General features: G+C 36.3%; 1 protein-coding gene across 1 annotated transcript in view; it reads left to right on the top strand.

The window, feature by feature from the left end:
- tbxas1 (thromboxane A synthase 1 (platelet)) overlaps window positions 1-17,660 on the top strand; it is a 145,770-nt gene that overhangs the window by 123,523 nt on the left and 4,587 nt on the right. The window contains exons 13-14 of the mRNA XM_056478439.1: window positions 16,621-16,709; window positions 17,394-17,531. Coding sequence (XP_056334414.1) covers window positions 16,621-16,709; window positions 17,394-17,531 — 227 coding nt within the window. The remainder of the gene's footprint in view (window positions 1-16,620; window positions 16,710-17,393; window positions 17,532-17,660) is intronic.

The following is a 17,660-nucleotide window of genomic DNA, read 5'->3' on the forward strand; positions in this document are numbered from 1 at the left end:
AATTAATTCTATCGCTCAAATCGTCTTTAAAAACCTTTACTACTGCAACAGTATTAATGTATACACATTTAAACTAGCCATGCAGTCTAACTAATTGACCAGTCGGTTGGAGGACTAGTTAACCACTGCGACCTATCCCCAATAGCCTCCTCAAAGATCACGGGAGGTACAGTCTGTGCTCTCTGAGAAGCACCGAATAATTTAATAGACTGCAATGCTTGCATAATAAGCGAAGGTAAGCATTTCTGTCTGGTGAAGGCAAAGGTGACCGAAAGCGTGTGGATTTGCATCCGCCGTAATGAGCATTTTAGCTGCACTCTCTGGCAGAATCATGATGGCTAAAACCCCTCATAATTGCTTTTGCGGCAGGGAGCCTCATGACCTGTCATTTGATTGTCCATTACGCCTGTGTTTTGCTGCACATCGAGTCAAATTGAATAAAAGGTGTCCGGGTCTGTGGTGCTAGTATTGAGGAGGGGGGAGGGGGGGTTGTTAAATCCAGAAGGCCGCACTGGGCCATAATAACTCTATCACAGGCACACGGCACATCCATGTGAAGAACATAATGAGCACCAGGCACATGGATGAGATGCACGGAGAGTTCACGGCCCAGTCGAACGGCAGCACTGAAGGGGAGAATAATGGGGCTGAGGGCACTAGGATGCAGCCTTGATGGAGCCCAATCATACCCTTTTCCACCAAGGCAGTTTGAGTGCCTCGAGTGCGCTTTGAGTTTCAAATCAGTTTTTTGTCTTTCAACACCAAACGCAGCAGCTCTGAATCAGAAAAAGGGGTTCTTGAATAGCATTAAAACATTGCTAGAAGCATAACCACTTGCATCATGTGCTGGAGTTACAGTGATCAACAAGACGAACAAAACTTTTAAATCACCATTATTGAAATTCTGTAAAAATCATGGCTGTGCAAACATGTTAGTCTGTCTTTTAATCCCCATACATACAAATCACAGCAAACCGCATTAATGTATTACTCTCGATTTTAATCTCCATCTATAAAAATTAAGACAAGCTGCATGAATACATTGTTCTAGCTTTTAATCTTCATCCATTTCCCAACCTCCCCTCACTATTATCATTAATAGTATTACTTCTAGTTTTGTTACCATTATTATTATTATTATTATTCTGACTTGTCCTCCTGTTATCTCATCATTATTACAAGTATTTCTACCATTGTCATTATTCAGGTTGCTGTAGTTGTTGTATTAGTAATAGTCATAGTAGCAGTAGTCAAAGTAGTAGTAGCAGTTGTAGTTGGGGTTGTTGTAGTAGTTTCTGTAGTAGTAGATGTCGTTGGTATAGTGGTATCAGTAGTGGATGTGTTGTAGTAGTAGTAGTCGATGTAGTAGTATCAGAAGTAGAAGATGTTGTCAATGTAGATGTTGTAGTAGTCATTGCTGTAGTAGTATCAGTAGTAGATGTTGTAGTAGACGGTGTAGTAGTAGTCGTTGTAATAGTGTCAGTAGTAGTAGACATTGTAGTAATAGTAGTAGTAGTCAGTTGTGGCTGTAGTAGCAGTAGGAGTAGTTGTAACATTAGAAACTCTCTGTAGTAGTAGTAGTTGGTGTAGTATTTGTGATTTATTATTATTATTATTATTATTATTATTATTATTATTATTATTATTATTATCATCATCATTAAGGATTATTACTGTTGTCCTTTCTCTTTTTATTGTCATTACTATCATTATATCACTAGCATTGTTGCCACAAGCCACAGAGTTGTGGGAGCATAAAAATGTCAATCTGTAACCTTTTTTTAATATTTTAAATTAGGAAAATAAACATGCGTTATGGATGTGACAAAAGAAGTACAGAATGTACAGAATACAACATACTTTGTAGAAATTCTGTGAATTAAACTGCACAACCCCAAAAAATGATGCTAATCAAATGGATAAGAGTTGGCTCACTATAGAACAAACATAATTAATTTTATTTGATTTTACATTTTTGCATATACGAGGAAAAAGCTTTGTTATGGATGTGACATCTCTCTGTTATGCACGTGACCGATGTGAAATTGCCACTTGTGTGACTTTGGTAAATCAAATATAATTGTTTGAAAACACTGATAGAGACATTTGAGTATTTTTAAAGCACTGTAAAATACAAGCCTACACACACACAAAAAAAAGCAGAAACAGTTTTGCTATTTTTTTTCATGGCAAGGTTTACATATACATGGAATTGCTCTACTATATAAATTACGGCAAACTGTATGAATATGCTATTGTTGCTTTTAATCTCGAATTTTGGTGAGCACCACAAACATGTCATTCGCACTTTCTGTCTACACAAATTACAATGAATTAGCCTTGTTTGTTTGCCAATGTAGGTTCACAAAGCCACAAACGTTGCAACACAGGGTCTGCAACTGTTAATGGTATAGGTATGTTTACATTTGTCACATTCATACTAGCTTTGCTTAGAAAGATGAGACTTATTCAAGGACCTAGAAGTTAGACCTGGATCTTGTGGAAAAACCAAAGTGGTACTTTGTAGACTCGCCAGTTCAACCAACACTGAACCAACTAGATCTGAACTAGCACCTGGCTCGTGCTGGTGGAAAATAGATTAATGTGCAGTTAAACTGAGCCCAGCATTTCCTTCTATAAATGATATACAGTTGATGTCAGAATTATTAGCCCCCCTGTTTATTTTCCCCCCAATTTCTGTTTAACGAAAATATTTTTCAACACATTTCTAATCATAGTTTTAATAACTCATTTCTAATAACTGATTTATTTTATCTTTGTCATGATGACAGTAAATAATATTTGACTAGATATTTTTCCAAGACACTTCTGTACAGCTTAGTGACATTTAAAGGCTTAACTAGATTTATGAGGTTAACTAGGCAGGTTAGGCTAATTAGACAAGTTAATGTATAAAGATGGTTTGTTCTGTAGACTATCGAAAAAAAAATCTAACTTAAAGAGGCTAATAATTTTGACCTTTAAAAGGGTTTTAAAAAATTTTTAAATTCTAGCTAAATAAAAAAAAAGACTTTCTCCAGAATAAAAAATATCAGACATACTGTGAAAATGTCCTTACTCTTAAACATTATTTGGAAAATATTTAAAAAAGAAAAAAATATATTCAAAGGGGCGCTAATAATTCTGACTACAACCGTATATTCAGTATCAGTTCTCACAACATTTCTTAAAAAAATGGGTCTGGAATAGTTCAGACCGGTTCATTAATAAAGGAAGTGTACACGGAAACCCCACTCTATAAAGCTGCTCCTGGAATTTCAGACCACAATGCCAGAGTTATTGCAAAAATGTGTTTCATTTGAGGGTTTGCTTTTGTGTGTATTTGGGTACATCTGCTGTGACTTTATTATTGCTTGTTTTCCCCCATTATTGTGTTTCAGAGGCTCTAAGTCAAATCAAAAATGGAATATGTACGGCACCTTTAACATAAAAAATAGGAGTTTCATCATTGGGAAAAAAATAAATAAAATAATAATAATGATAATAATAAAAATACAAACTCGTGTTCAGTCATCATGAAAGTGCACAACAGCATCTCTCAGGGCTTTTAGTCCAAATGTGTACTTTATATGGAAGCCTTACCCTCTACTGCACGCATTATGATTAATCTATAAAAAAAAAAAATATTTTTTTGTTTTTCTTTTCTTAGAATGGCTTAACTTGAGGTTTTTTGAGTCCTTTATGATATGTTGCAACAACATCCAACAGTGGATCCAACTTATAAATTTCTAATTTAGAACTTTCCTTATAATCAATAATTTTGTTGTGTGAAATAATTTAATTGGTGTTGCAGTATTATGAGATTTAACACAGAACTTTAACACAGACACCTTATAAATGCTTTCCTACAACTCATATTTCAACAGCTTTCATTTACTGCATTCTTTTTTGCTGAATATTATTGAAAACAAACATAATATTCTATTATCATGTATACAACATACAGTAAATAAAAATATTTTCTCCAGTAAATGGTATAAATAAATACAAGTCTAAAAAATCCAGATGCATCAGAATAATGTAGCTACTAGCTTACAATATTTATATATTATACTATATTTTATACTACGCCTGTCATATATGCCTCTGAGCTAACTTATTGGAATTGTCTGCATCATTGCTCTTATCAAATGTCCAATCTGCATCATTCTCATGCTCACTAAAACCCATCTCATCCTCACTTTTATCTGCAGGAAAAGCCAATTCTGTCCTTTTCTTCTTTCACTTACTGTACCATAGAACATGGTGGTCCTTACTATTACACTGTTCTCTGTATTTATATCTAATCAAAAGTATGAAAGCCATTAAAATGAGCTTTTATCCATAATTCAAATGCCATTACCATACGACTAATCAGCATTATACTACTAGCATCCATGTTGTTATTGTTACAATTTAAAAGATCACAGCCCACCTTGCTAGCTAGTTAAGCTATTGCAATATTGCACGTTCCACTATTGGACAGTGTTGCCATTTGGCAACATACATTTGATCGATTTACAAAAAAAACAATCTGATTGAAAAAAGTTTGAGTTGTGAATATGTCATCATAACTTACTGGAGGCTTTTTGTGGATCAGACATAATTTGATCCTTTGTTTTTAATTATGTTTACATTTGCATTCAGCAATTACACACAATAAAAGCCAGTCTGTCAGAAATCACACCACAGAAAAACACTGCATGTCATGTGACTTAACCAAAGCACATCATTGGCTAGGCTAAGGTCTTCTCTTTCCAACAAAAAAAATTACAACGTTGGTCTTAAAGAAACAGTGGCAGGGGAATGAACATATGGCAACACCATGCGGTAGAGGGTTAAGCTTGTGTTTCATAAACTTTGTGTATGTATATTAGCTTGGGTATACCATATCTTAATTTTTGGCTAACAAAAGAAGCAAGCAAAATATAATAATACTCATGGCTCCTAACTGCACATTGAGGTTTTATGAAGTGAAACAATCAGACAGTTCATAAAACTGAACAATACAACACTATTATTAAGAAAATACACATTTAATCTACAGCCTGGGTATGTTTACAACAGTCTGTAGTGCAAATAACACAGAAAAAAATCTATCTCATGGCAAATCTTACCTTGGCATACGTTAGGATGCTCTTACGGGTGAACTTGACCTTCCATCTCCAAATCCTGGTTAAATAATCCCCTCAAAACTGTGTGCCAATGCTGATTCCAAAGTCTTTCTTTCAGAATTCACATTCAGATCTGACATAAAGCACTCACTTTCCATGATCCATTCACTTCCCAGAGGATAAAGTCTGTCGTTTGTCTTGTTGAATTGTTAGTTTCACCTAGAAATACGTCAGTGTGTCAGCCAAAACTGTCTAATTTTTGGACTTTTCTGTGCCTGCTGAGGCCTTGTGATTGGAGCTGGGACAAGATCTCCTCCATCAACTATTCAGACCATGACAAAGTATTGATTTTCTGCTCAGGTGATTTTAATTAGACATTTTTAATTAGTTCCCCCATTGTTTGTCCTTCATTCTCGCGGTTCAGGCTTGGGCCAGAACTGTATCATTCCTACAGCCGGCCCGCAGTCTTCTGACATAGGCTGTCTGCAGTTGATAAGAGCACAATCAATGTCTGTGACACTCCCTGCAATTAGCTTTCCTAATTAACCATTTGGCCAAGGAAATAGTCATTGCAGGGGGCTGATTTCCAGGCTTGAAGGAAACCAGAGGTGTTGATTTACAGGTTTTACAATTCTAAAAGGCCAAAAACTTGTTACTTTTGTTAAATTGAAAAGCACCATTCTACTAATTACATACTTTGTTCTCTTTAAATATAAAAAAAAACATTATTTAGAGTCTGAATAAAGATTATAAACTTTACAAAATGGCTTCTTTTCTTTCATGTTTTTGAATGTACTTACTGGCTACTTTATTAGGTACACCTTCCAGTACTGGCCCACAGAAATGCCGCTCATTGGATATATTATACCATTCATTCATTTATTATACCGTTCATTTTCTTTTCGGCTTAGTCTCTTTATTAATCTGGGGTCGCCACAGCAGAATGAACCGCCAACTTATCCTGCATATGTTTTACGCAGCGGATGCCCTTCCAGCTGCAACCCATTACTGGGAAACTTTTTCGTACCATTCTCTGTAAACCATATAGATGGTTGTGTGTGTGAATCCCAGGAGATCAGCAGTTTCTGAAATAAATGTTCAAAGTCACTTAAATTACCTTTCTTCCCCATTCTGATGCTCGGTTTGAACTGCAGCAGATCGTCTTGACCATGTCTACGGTACAAGCCTATATTCACTGAATTGCTGCCTGTGATTTGTGTTAACGAGCAGTTGAACAGGTGTGCCTAATAAAGTGGCCGTTGAGTGTAGATTCATTCAAACTGATATGATGCACTAAAATCTGTGGTTCCAGAAACACAATGGCTTCCACGGTATCAGAAAGCAACTCAAGATGAACCTCATTGTGTTTATGCAGTAACGGCACCCTTGAGTCATTTCATGTCTGAACACGATTGCCTCCATCACTATCAATAACAATAAATATCTCTTTCTGTGAAACCCCTTAAGGGATGGGTGAGATAAAGAGCTATATTAGCTGTTCTCAATTCACAGGTACCATTTAACCTGCATTTCCCGCATACAACTACAGACAACATTTATAAAGGGAGAAGGGGCCTTAAACAGGAAAATCAAAAAAAAAAAAATGTGAAAAAATTTTCAGCTTGTTTGAAAAGGTAACATTACATGAAAAAAAGATATTTAAAAATATTAATTATTTTAATAAAATATATTCTAGCCACAAATCATCTCTGGGAAACATCCACACACACTCATACACTACAGACAATTTAGCCTACCCAGTTCACCTGTACCACATGTCTTTAGACTGTGGGGGAAACCGAAGCACCCGGAGAATGAGGCCTTATCGGCCTCATTCAGGATGGTGACGAGTCTGCTTACAGACAGGAGGTTAAGGAGTTGGCTGTCTGGTGTAGTCACAACAACCTGGAGCTCAACACGCTCAAAACAGTGGAGATGATCGTGGACTTCAGGAGAAACCCCCCTGCTCTCCCCCCACTGAGCATCATGGACAGCATTGGGGCAGCAGTGGAGTCATTCAGGTTCCTGGGCACCACCATCTCTCAGGACCTGAAGTGGGACACTCACATTGACTCCATTGTCAAAAAAGCTCAACAGAGGCTGTACTTTCTTCATCAGCTGAGGAAGTTTAACCTCCCAAAGGAGCTGCTGAAACAGTTCTACACCTCCATCATTGAATCAGTCATCTGCACATCAATAACTGTCTGGTTTAGCTCAGCTACTGAATATGACCTCCAAAGACTACGTCGAATAGTTCGGACTGCTGAGCGAATCACTGGTACAACCCTTCCTACTCCCCAAGAACTGTACTTATCCAGAGCGAGCAGGAGGGCTGCCAAAATCACTCTGGACCCCTCACACCCAGCACACTGCCTCTTTGAACTTTTACCTTCTGGTTGACGCTACAGAGCACTGCGCACCAGAACAGCCCGACACAGAAACAGTTTCTTCCCTCAGGCAATCCATCTCATGAACACTTGATGATAATAATTGTGGAACCAACATCACTACTTGCCATACACTTTTATACACCTATACACTTATTTAACAACACACTTTACATGCCAATTTGCACATAACAGCTGCACATATAACGTTGTATATAGTAATAAACATGCACATACACTTGTCAATCTGTATATTTGCATTCACTACTTACTTCTATTTTTTTAAATATATTTATTATCTGTTTTTGTCCTGTCCCTGTTATCCTGTTGCACTGTAGAAGCTCTGTCACGAAAACAAATTCCTCGTATGTGTGAACATACCTGGCAATAAAGCTCTTTCTGATTCTGATTCTGAAAACCCACGCAAACACAGGGAGAACATGCAAACCCCACACAGAAACACCAACTGAGCCGAGGCTCGAACCAGTGACTCAGCGACCTTCTTGCTGTGAGGCGACAGCACTACCAACTGCACCACTGCGTCGCCCACACATTAATATTACTACATTTTATTTAAAATTGTCATTTAGGAAAATTTCTAAACTTGGACGGCACGGTGGCTCAGTGGTTAGCACTGTCACCAGCACTGTGCACTGTGGTTAGCAAGAAGGTCACTGGTTTGAGTCCCGGCTGGGTCAGTTGGCATTTCTGTGTGGAGTCGATATGTTCTCCCAGTGTTGGCGTGGGTTTGCTCCGGGTGCTCCAGTTTCCCCCACAGTCCAAAGACATGCGCTATAGGTGAACTAAATTAGGCGTATTGTATGAGTGCCTGTGTAAATGTGAGCATGTATGGGTGTTTCCCAGTAATGGGTTGCATCTGGAAGGGCATCCGCCGTGTAAAACATATGTTGGAATAGTTGGTGGTTAATTCCACTGTGGCAACCCCTGATAAAGGAAAATGCATGAATGAATGTCTAAACACTGGAAAACCACCCTCATAACAATGGCAAGACATAATTATAAATTATAGCTTATAGAAAAATAACAATGGTCCCAAAATTGACCCTTGTGGGATGCCACATACTAAGGACTGTAGCCTGGTGCCTAAATTGATCTATTTTGTCTACTTGTCAAGCCTTACGTATGAGCCTTTTGGATCTTGTGCCGTAACACTGTGTCCTAACAAAAAGCAAAGCAACAAGATTCCAACAACAAGCAATTTGGCTGAAACATTTTAATAACAGACATTCTGAAGCAGTAGTGCACTACCCTCCCAATGAAATAGACAGGTTTAGAATCTAATTAATAATTATTAAAGCTCATTAACATTGCTAAAAGTACATCCTCAGTGATGATCACAGTCACAGTTTTAATGTTTATATTTAAATTATGTTTGCTAGTTGATTTAATTTTAAGATATGTGGTAAACAATCATTTATTCATTTTCCTTCAGCTTAGTCTCCACTTCAGAGGTTACCACAGTTGAATGAACCGCCAACTATTCCAGCGTTTGTTTTATGCAGCGGATGCCCTTCCAGCTGCAACCCAGTACTGGGAAACACCCACTTATTCACACATTCATACACTTTAGTGTATTCAATTCACCTTTTCAATTAGTTTGTCATGGGGGCCGGTTCATGAAAAGCATCTCAAACGAGGGGCCGGAGAGATATGACTTGCATTATGAGTGATGACACAACAGCAGTATAAGAGCCCATATGCTGTATTTTTGCTCCCCAAGACACCCACGTTGGCTTTTTCTACATTAAAATGTTAATATATTGTATTTTGAAACTACATAACATCACTGCGTTGTACAATGTTTTTTTTTATTTATTTATTTTTTACAAACATTCAAATGTTTTCAGAGCACAACAAAATCAATGCATTGCTTAAGTAGGCTTCTTCTACATTCAGACACATACATATGTTTTGTTTTGAGCTGCATTTATGGATGCAACAATTGTAGATTTTGGTTGTATGATTATATAGTCTGAAGAATCTAATTTATATTTAAGCTTTATATTAGCTAAGTATTTAAATCAACAGTTGTTATCATCTGCTTTCATACATACATAATCATTTAATAATTAGTAATAATTCGTCTAACATATCTTTTGTTTACATTGCACTGAAAGCCACGCACAACTCTCATCACTACGGGGTGAGATGTTTTCTACTTGGTGCGTTTGGAATGCGCGAGCGCATCGGTCTGCTTGCGCAATGATATTGGCATTTATTCTTACAATAACAAACTTTTGCGCGGAAAAGATGCGATATATGAACAGCCCGCTGCTATAGTTAATCCAGTGTGTGTGCGTTTTAGCCTTGGTGGATAAGCTCGGAACTTTAAACTAACACACAGGAGGCTTAACTTTGTTTAGTTGCAGCAGTTTCATTCCATGCAACAGAAACGTGGCGTGTTGAGAAGCCGATTAAGTATCCAAATGTTTTCGGCTGCTCGAGCCACTCGCTTATTGTCAGGTGACTCGTGTTCTGCGCAGCCTTCAACTGCAGCTTGTGCTGTATTGAACAGATGCACGTCTCTTCATAACTATAGTGGAAGTTTTTGACTGAACTAAATTTATTTTTAATGTCTTGGTCAGACTATAAGGAGGGCCAGAACAAATTGCCTCATGGGCCAAGTTCGGCCTGCGGGCCGCCAACTGAATAGCCCTGTATAGCGCATGTTTTTGGACTGTGAGGGGAAACCCGGATGAAAACCCACGCGAACACAAGGAGAACATGCAAACTCCACAAAGAAATGCCAACTGGCCCAGCCAAGACTCTAACCAGTGACCTTCCTGCTATGAGGTAACAGTGCTAACCACTGAGACACTGTGCTGCCTGCTGCCACTTTTAGTATGGAAGTAAATGTCATTGCTGCTGAAATTGTATTCAAATTCACATTAGTAGCATTTAAAACTGAATAAAGCTCATAATCAGCAACTGAGGTGATCATTGTCATGGTAGTTCATGCTGTTGTTCAGCCGTGTCATCGCAGAAATAAAAACCATTTCCAAAATATTACATTTGTGTGTCACCATCACTGTTGGTGTTCTCTCTGCTGGTGATTACTTCTTGTAGTCTATTGCAGTGTTTCCCAACCCTGTTCCTGAAGGCACATCAACAGTACACATTTTCAATGTCTCCCTAATCAAACACACCTGAATCACCTAATTAGAACATAAGAAGAGACTCCAAAACCTGAAGTAAATTAGTCAGGTAAAGGAGACATCCAAAATATGTACTGTTGGTGTGCCTCCAGGAAAAGGGTTGGGAAACACTGGTCTATTGTAATCAGCAGTGGTGTTTTCTCTGTTGGAGATTACTTCCTTATGAACTACAGCTCCCAGAACTCTCTGCACTCATCAACTCCTACAGCAGCTGACAATAATCTGGACACTCACACACAGACACAGCTGTAGCTTGTTTTCACTGATTACATGGACTATAAGTACACGACACCTTCGCATTGCATTATGAAGTGTTTCCCCTTGTTTGGTTTTCCCTGTGTTTTTGATTCTAGCCTGTTTACCGCTTTGATTCTTTGCCGCCTAGTTTGACGTCTCGCCTGTATTTTGACCACGTTTTTTTATTTCCCTAGTACAACCTTACCTTAATAAACTGCACTTGGATCTGCAAGTCGTTTGTAAGCATCCACTTCGTAACAGTCACCAAGTGGTTAAGACATAAACTCATTTTAACATGGAACAGAAAGCCTTTATCACATCCCAGCAAATTGTTGTGTGTAGTTAGGACATGGGCATCTGCTGCCTAAAACAAATGGCAGTGTAATTGGTGGTTCATTCCGCTGTGCCGTAAAATTTGTTATACTTCAAAGTACACTCACACAACTTACATAGTGTGACTGGAACAGAAAACCATAAAGTGTTTCTGCTCTGATAGCCCCAAAACTATTTAAAATGCTGCAGGTTTGTGTTCGTATCAGAGAACTGGTAAGAGAACATTGTGCTTTTAACTTTTTTTCTAACTGATTTCATGGCAAAGTTCAAATGCATCCTGAAGCAAAGCCTGTTAAAGACCACTGACATACCAGCGTCCATACAGTATGCGCATCCATTAATGTAAAAATTCCTATCACATACAGCATGCACACACATCATGTGCAGCTAGCCGAAAACAGGAGGTTAAATGTCTCAAATTCAGGAACTGATTGATTGCCTGTCTCCTGTATGACGTGAATGAAGGCAGAAGCATAAATAAAGAAGACGGGTGGACGTGAAGAGGCAGCCTGCTCTTGCTTCTGCTGCTGCTCCAAGGCCTGCCAAACACTTCACACACTCACACACACACACTCACACACAAGAGAAATGAATCTCATTTTCGGAAAAGAGGCTGATATTAATACCAAGGGGCACATAAATATGCAGGGAAATGAGTTGTTTTAGCAGGGTGCTACTTTGAACACAGCACGGTTTTTTAGTCTCTCTTAAAATGAATTTGAAGGAAATGTTTGAGCATTTGAGGGTCAAAGCACTACCGCTGAGAACACATTGCTTGTTTCATTAATTCCAATAATACAGCCCTTTGGATTTTAATGATATGTTTTGTTACTTTTTGACTGGTTTTTGTAATAGGCTTAGGTTACTTGTGTAGTGGAATTAAGCAAAAATGAAACAATTAAATTCAAAGCAGTTTTGGGTAAGTTACTTCCAAAAATTAATTCATAATAATTACATTTGTATTTAAATGAATTTTCTAATTACACTGTCTGAAATGTAACTTAGTCACTAAATATGTAGTTTAATTACTTGACTAAATATTAAAAATCACCCTTAAAACAATGGCAAGACTTATAGAGCTTATATAGAGAAAAATAACAATGATCCCAAGACTGACCCCTGTGGAATGCCTCATACTAAGGCATGTAGCTTGATTGGTCTATTTGGTCCACTTTTCAAGCCTTAATGGTTAAAACGAATGACACCATATTATATAATTATACACTCACCGCTCACTGTACAGTATACCACTTTATTAGGTACTAGTACCAGGCTTGACCCTCTTTTGCCTTGAGAACTGCCTTAATACTTCATGGCATAGCTGCAGCTACAAATGCTGTAAAATTTATTTTTCATCACTAAATTTTGAGACCTAATCTAAAGTGAGGACAGTTTATGCTTTATAAATCCTTTATGAATCACAATTAAAGGCTTGGTATCAAATGAACAATAATCTTTGCAATTTTATCTAAAAAGTAAAATTACAGTAAAATTTAAACATTGCTGAATAACAGGAGTGTAAAAACACAACATAAAATTGCATAAAACAACAACAATATAATAATTTAACAATATAATAGAAAGCAATGTTTGATCTGTACAGTAATTTTATTTTAGATAAGGTTGCAAAGATTTATTTTTCATTTGAAGTACAGTTTCATTTGTGTATCTGCAAACGAATAGGAATGAATAATGTTATTTATGTTCTTCTTTCCTGTTTAGAATATAACAGAGCCTTTAATTTTTTATAAAGCATAAATAGTCCTCACTTTAGATTAGGTCACAGAACTGGATGAAGTTGAGTTAATAAAGCATTTATTAACATACAAATTTACTATTAATGATCAGATGTGCTCCAACATTAGGCACATTCAAATCAAGACTGAAAAAACATCTGTTTAGCTGTGCCTTCACTGAATGAGCACTGTGCTACGTCCGACAGATCGCACTATTATGTTTTTCTCTTCTTTTTCATTCTTTTATAACACATTTTATCTGTTTTTATTCTTATTTATTTTATTTATTTATTTTTTTACCATTTTTATCATTTGTTTTTATTTCTCTTATACTTGTTTCTTTTATTCCTGTTTATGTAAAGCACTTTGAATTGCCACTGTGTATGAAATGTGCTATAAAAATAAACTTGCCTTGCCTTGCCTATTAGTATATGCCTAAATAATAAGAATTATAAATGTTGATAATTTATTAATCATTTACTAACGCATTCTGAATGATCAACCCACTATGCTTAAACAACTGGTTTGTAAATAATGTAATACTTAATTTAGTAATGAAAAATAAATCATTAACAACATATGAAAGTACAATTGTTAAGCGCATTATAAATGTGGTTGTAAGTCAAGAATACAGCATTTGTAGCTGCATATATAAACTGCTTACTAACATCTATTAATGTAGAGTTAATACTTAACAGATAATGAATTGACTATTTCCTAATGCTTAATAAATGATTCAAAGCGTGTAGTTATTATAAAGTGTTATCTTTGTTTCTTAATGTAATTGTCTAACAAACGATTTTAGGTGAAAATTTTGATTGTTCTTCAAAATATAGATTACTTTGCTTCTCTGAATGGATTTATATAGAACTGTTCAATTTACATAGAGTATATTTATGCAAGTACATAAGTAACTAAAAAAATTACCTACTGTAAAAATGAAAAGTAATCCCTTTACTGTATTTTTCAGCTAAAATTATTTAATTACAGTAACTAATTACTTTAAAACTAATTACACACAATACTGATTGATAAACACCTAAACATCAGAAAAGTATCTTGATCTCTAAAGAGGGTCAATAATCAGCATATTTGAGAATCAGGGGACTGTAAACATACTTTGCCAATATTGAAGCTTACTTTGCCATATTTCAGTCCTAAAATGCCTTGTTTGTGCCTTCATCTGTGTCCCGTGAGCTTGTAAACATTGATCTCTGAAGCTTAACTAATATTTATCGCACTTATTAAACCAAAATATTCACCAATTTGCCCTGAGAATTAAAGTGAACCGATTTCACTCCATCAACCACTTGCTTTGTTTTATTTGTGCTCTTCTTCGACCACATCAGGTCAGAACTGCTTGCAAATTAAGCAGTGTTCAAACTCATACAAGAAGATATTGCACATGCATTATAACAACATTGTGCAAGATCTATCATTATTGAGAATCTTTGTGTTAGGCTTTTGTTTGATGAAAGCAGGAGGAAAAAAAGAGAATCAAGCGAGACATGAAAAATTGGCTAGTCTGTCTACAGGGCCGTCTGACCTTGCGCTGTGATTTGGGAGGCATCAGTGTGCATTCAGCAGACTTCAGTTTAGTCATACTTGAGGCTGCGAGTCAGAAAATAAACAGAGGCGCTGTCCTTTCGGCAGAGATACGGTGAATAGTTCACATTTTCTGAAAGCAATGATTGAAATAGCAAAAAGCCTTGCCAACAGAATCAGAAATGCCTCTGTTGTTTTGCAATAAATTGTGGGGAATGGTAACTGTTGATTGCATTTGTTGTTTTGGACAGAGATTAATAAAAAGAATTATTGGATATGCAGTTTTGCTGTTCTTAAATGCAATACTCATTATTTCCAACGTTATTATTTCCAGAACTTATAGTTTGTGCTAAGACATGATCTCTCTAATAATGTTGTTTGCCATGCAATGACTTCAGAAAGTGAAGAAATGTTTAGAATCTTTGACATTTGAGCTGATTTTTAAACATTCAAAATGTAGGTGTCATTATGAAATATGGTGCAAAATATTGTCGAAAATATTTCATTCAAGTTTGTTTTTTATACTAATATGTTTCATTAAACCTTTTTATATTAGTATTTTTATTTTATATTAATGTTTAATTATTTTTACAAATTAACAGTTTTTGTCACAGTCCACTAAGCAAATAAAAAATTTATCAAATGTAATTTATGTAATTTATTTATTTTAATATAATATGCAGTACAGTTGGAATCAGATTTATTAGCCCCCTTTAAGTTTTTTTTTCTTTTTACAGATATTTCCCAAATGAAGTGTAACAGAGCAAGAAAATTTTCACAATATGTCTGATGATATTTTTTCTTCATGGAGAAAGTCTTATTTGTTTTATTTCGGCTAGAATAAAAGCAGTTTTTAGTTTCGTAAAAAACATTTTAAGGTCAAAATTAAGTATTATTATAAAATTAATTATTGCCCCTTTAAGCAAAATTTTTTTTTGATATAGTCTACAGAACAAACCATCGTTATACAATAACTTGCCTAATTACTCTATCCTGCCTAGTTAACCTAATTAACCGGGTTAAGCCTTTAAATGTCACTTTAAGCTGTATAGAAGTGTCTTGAAAAATATCTAGTCAAATATTATTTACTGTCATCATGGCAAAGATACAATAAATCAGTTATTAGAAATGAGTTATTAAAACTGTTATGTTTATAAATGTGAATAAATCTTCTCTCCGTTAAACAAAAATTGGAGGAAAAAATAAACAGGGGGGCTAATAATTCTGACTTCAACTGGTGTGTGTGTGTGTGTGTGTGTGTGTGTGTGTGTGTGTGTGTGTGTGTGTGTGTGTGTGTGTGTGTGTGTGTGTGTGTGTGTGTGTGTGTGTGTGTGTGTGTGTGTGTGTGTGTGTGTGTGTGTGTGTGTGTGTGTATAGCCAATTTTGAGATTTTACTCTTTTATTATTTTTTTTTCCAGTCTAAAATAAAGTAAACAAAAAAAACTTTTTAAATGTCAGTTACAATACAAATAATTTAAGCCATTTTCTCCTGCACTGAGCCATAAATCACTTCAGGAGCAACATGAAAATGTATGGTATGGTAATATCTGTATTTTGAAGATTTTTCTAAAGAGGTATATGCTTATGTTTGCCTGATTACATGTGAAATGCGTCTTATAAAAATGTTTTAAATCTGACATTTCAGACTTTTTAACTATTCAATGTTCAGATTTGATAAATGTTTTCAAATTAGCAGATATTTAATTAAATGATGTCTCATTTGCACATTTAAACACATTTTAGAAAACTTAACAAAAAAAGTGTAAACCTGAGTGTTTTGTGTTGCTGTGCTGCCACCTGTTGGCCATACTTTATATATGTGAACTCTAGAACATTTTTTTGGTCAAACAAGTTTCAAGATTCAAATAAAGATTCGCAATTTGACATATTTTGTCCAAATATTACATACAGTATGCAGCATAGAATGGATTCAAAATAGAAAGTTTAGAAAGACATGACAAAACCATCCCTTGCAAGACCTGTTTACAAAGATCTGAGAGTGATGAAAAAAACATGTTAAAAAAAAAGTCCATACAAATGAGGCATTAGCAGATTTGTGTCCTCTCTTAATTAGTTTAATTCTGTTTTTCAGGAGACGGTGGATTACGCCAATGTCCAGGAGCTGAAGTATTTAGACATGGTCATCTTTGAGTCACTCAGACTTTACCCTCCTGCATTCAGGTATGGCAAATATTATCATGCTTATAACTTAGTGAAGTTTATTTATAAACTAGGCTTAATTTCGAGAGGATCACATGCTTATGATTGACCATGGCTGGTCCCACATTAGCTATCATATGATTTACCAATCCGACGAATCCAAACATATGCAGATAACCAGATCCTTACCTTAGTCATCTTCGCCTTGAAGAATCCCCCCTCCACCCCTACTCCTCCCCCTCTTTCCTAGATTAATCCAGGACAGGGCAGCATGGTGGCTCAGTGGTAAGCACTGTTGCTTCACAGCAAGAAGGTCGATGATTTCCCAGCTGGGCCAGTTTCCCATCTGTACTCCGGTTTTCTCCCACAGTTTAATGACACGCAGTATAAGTGAACTGAATTACCAAATTGGCACAGTATATGAGTGTTTGAGTACTAGACATTCACTGCATAAACATGTGCTGGTATAGTTGGCAGTTCATTCTGAATTCAGGGGAGCTCTCGAGACTTACCTGAGCTGAGACTCCCCTCTCTCCTGATAAAATGAGAGGGAGCCCCGGACTCAAGGATCTTCTGAGCTCAGGGTTCTCTCCCAGGACAGTATGAACTCTTGAAAAGCAGTGTTTTATAATAAATCTAAATGGTTTTGGGTGTTAAATGCATGTATTTTTTTATTATTCACTCTTGAATTGTGTTTGGATACAGGGTTGCTCGAGATGTCGAGGAAGACACTGTGTTGAACGGTCAGTTTCTGCCCAAAGGAGCATCTCTGGAAATCGCTACCGGATTCCTTCACTATGACCCACAGCACTGGACTGAACCCACCAAATTCATCCCAGAGAGGTGAACAGCACTTTCTCTAGAGATCACTTGCATCTGTGGTAAAGCTGCAGTTTTACATCATGTAAATTCATGATTTTGTTTAATGCTGACTGGAAATTTTGAGTTTTTTAATAGTTCTTTTTCGCCATC

The sequence above is a fragment of the Danio aesculapii genome, chromosome 18 (assembly GCF_903798145.1).
Source record: "Danio aesculapii chromosome 18, fDanAes4.1, whole genome shotgun sequence".
Taxonomy (NCBI): domain Eukaryota; kingdom Metazoa; phylum Chordata; class Actinopteri; order Cypriniformes; family Danionidae; genus Danio; species Danio aesculapii.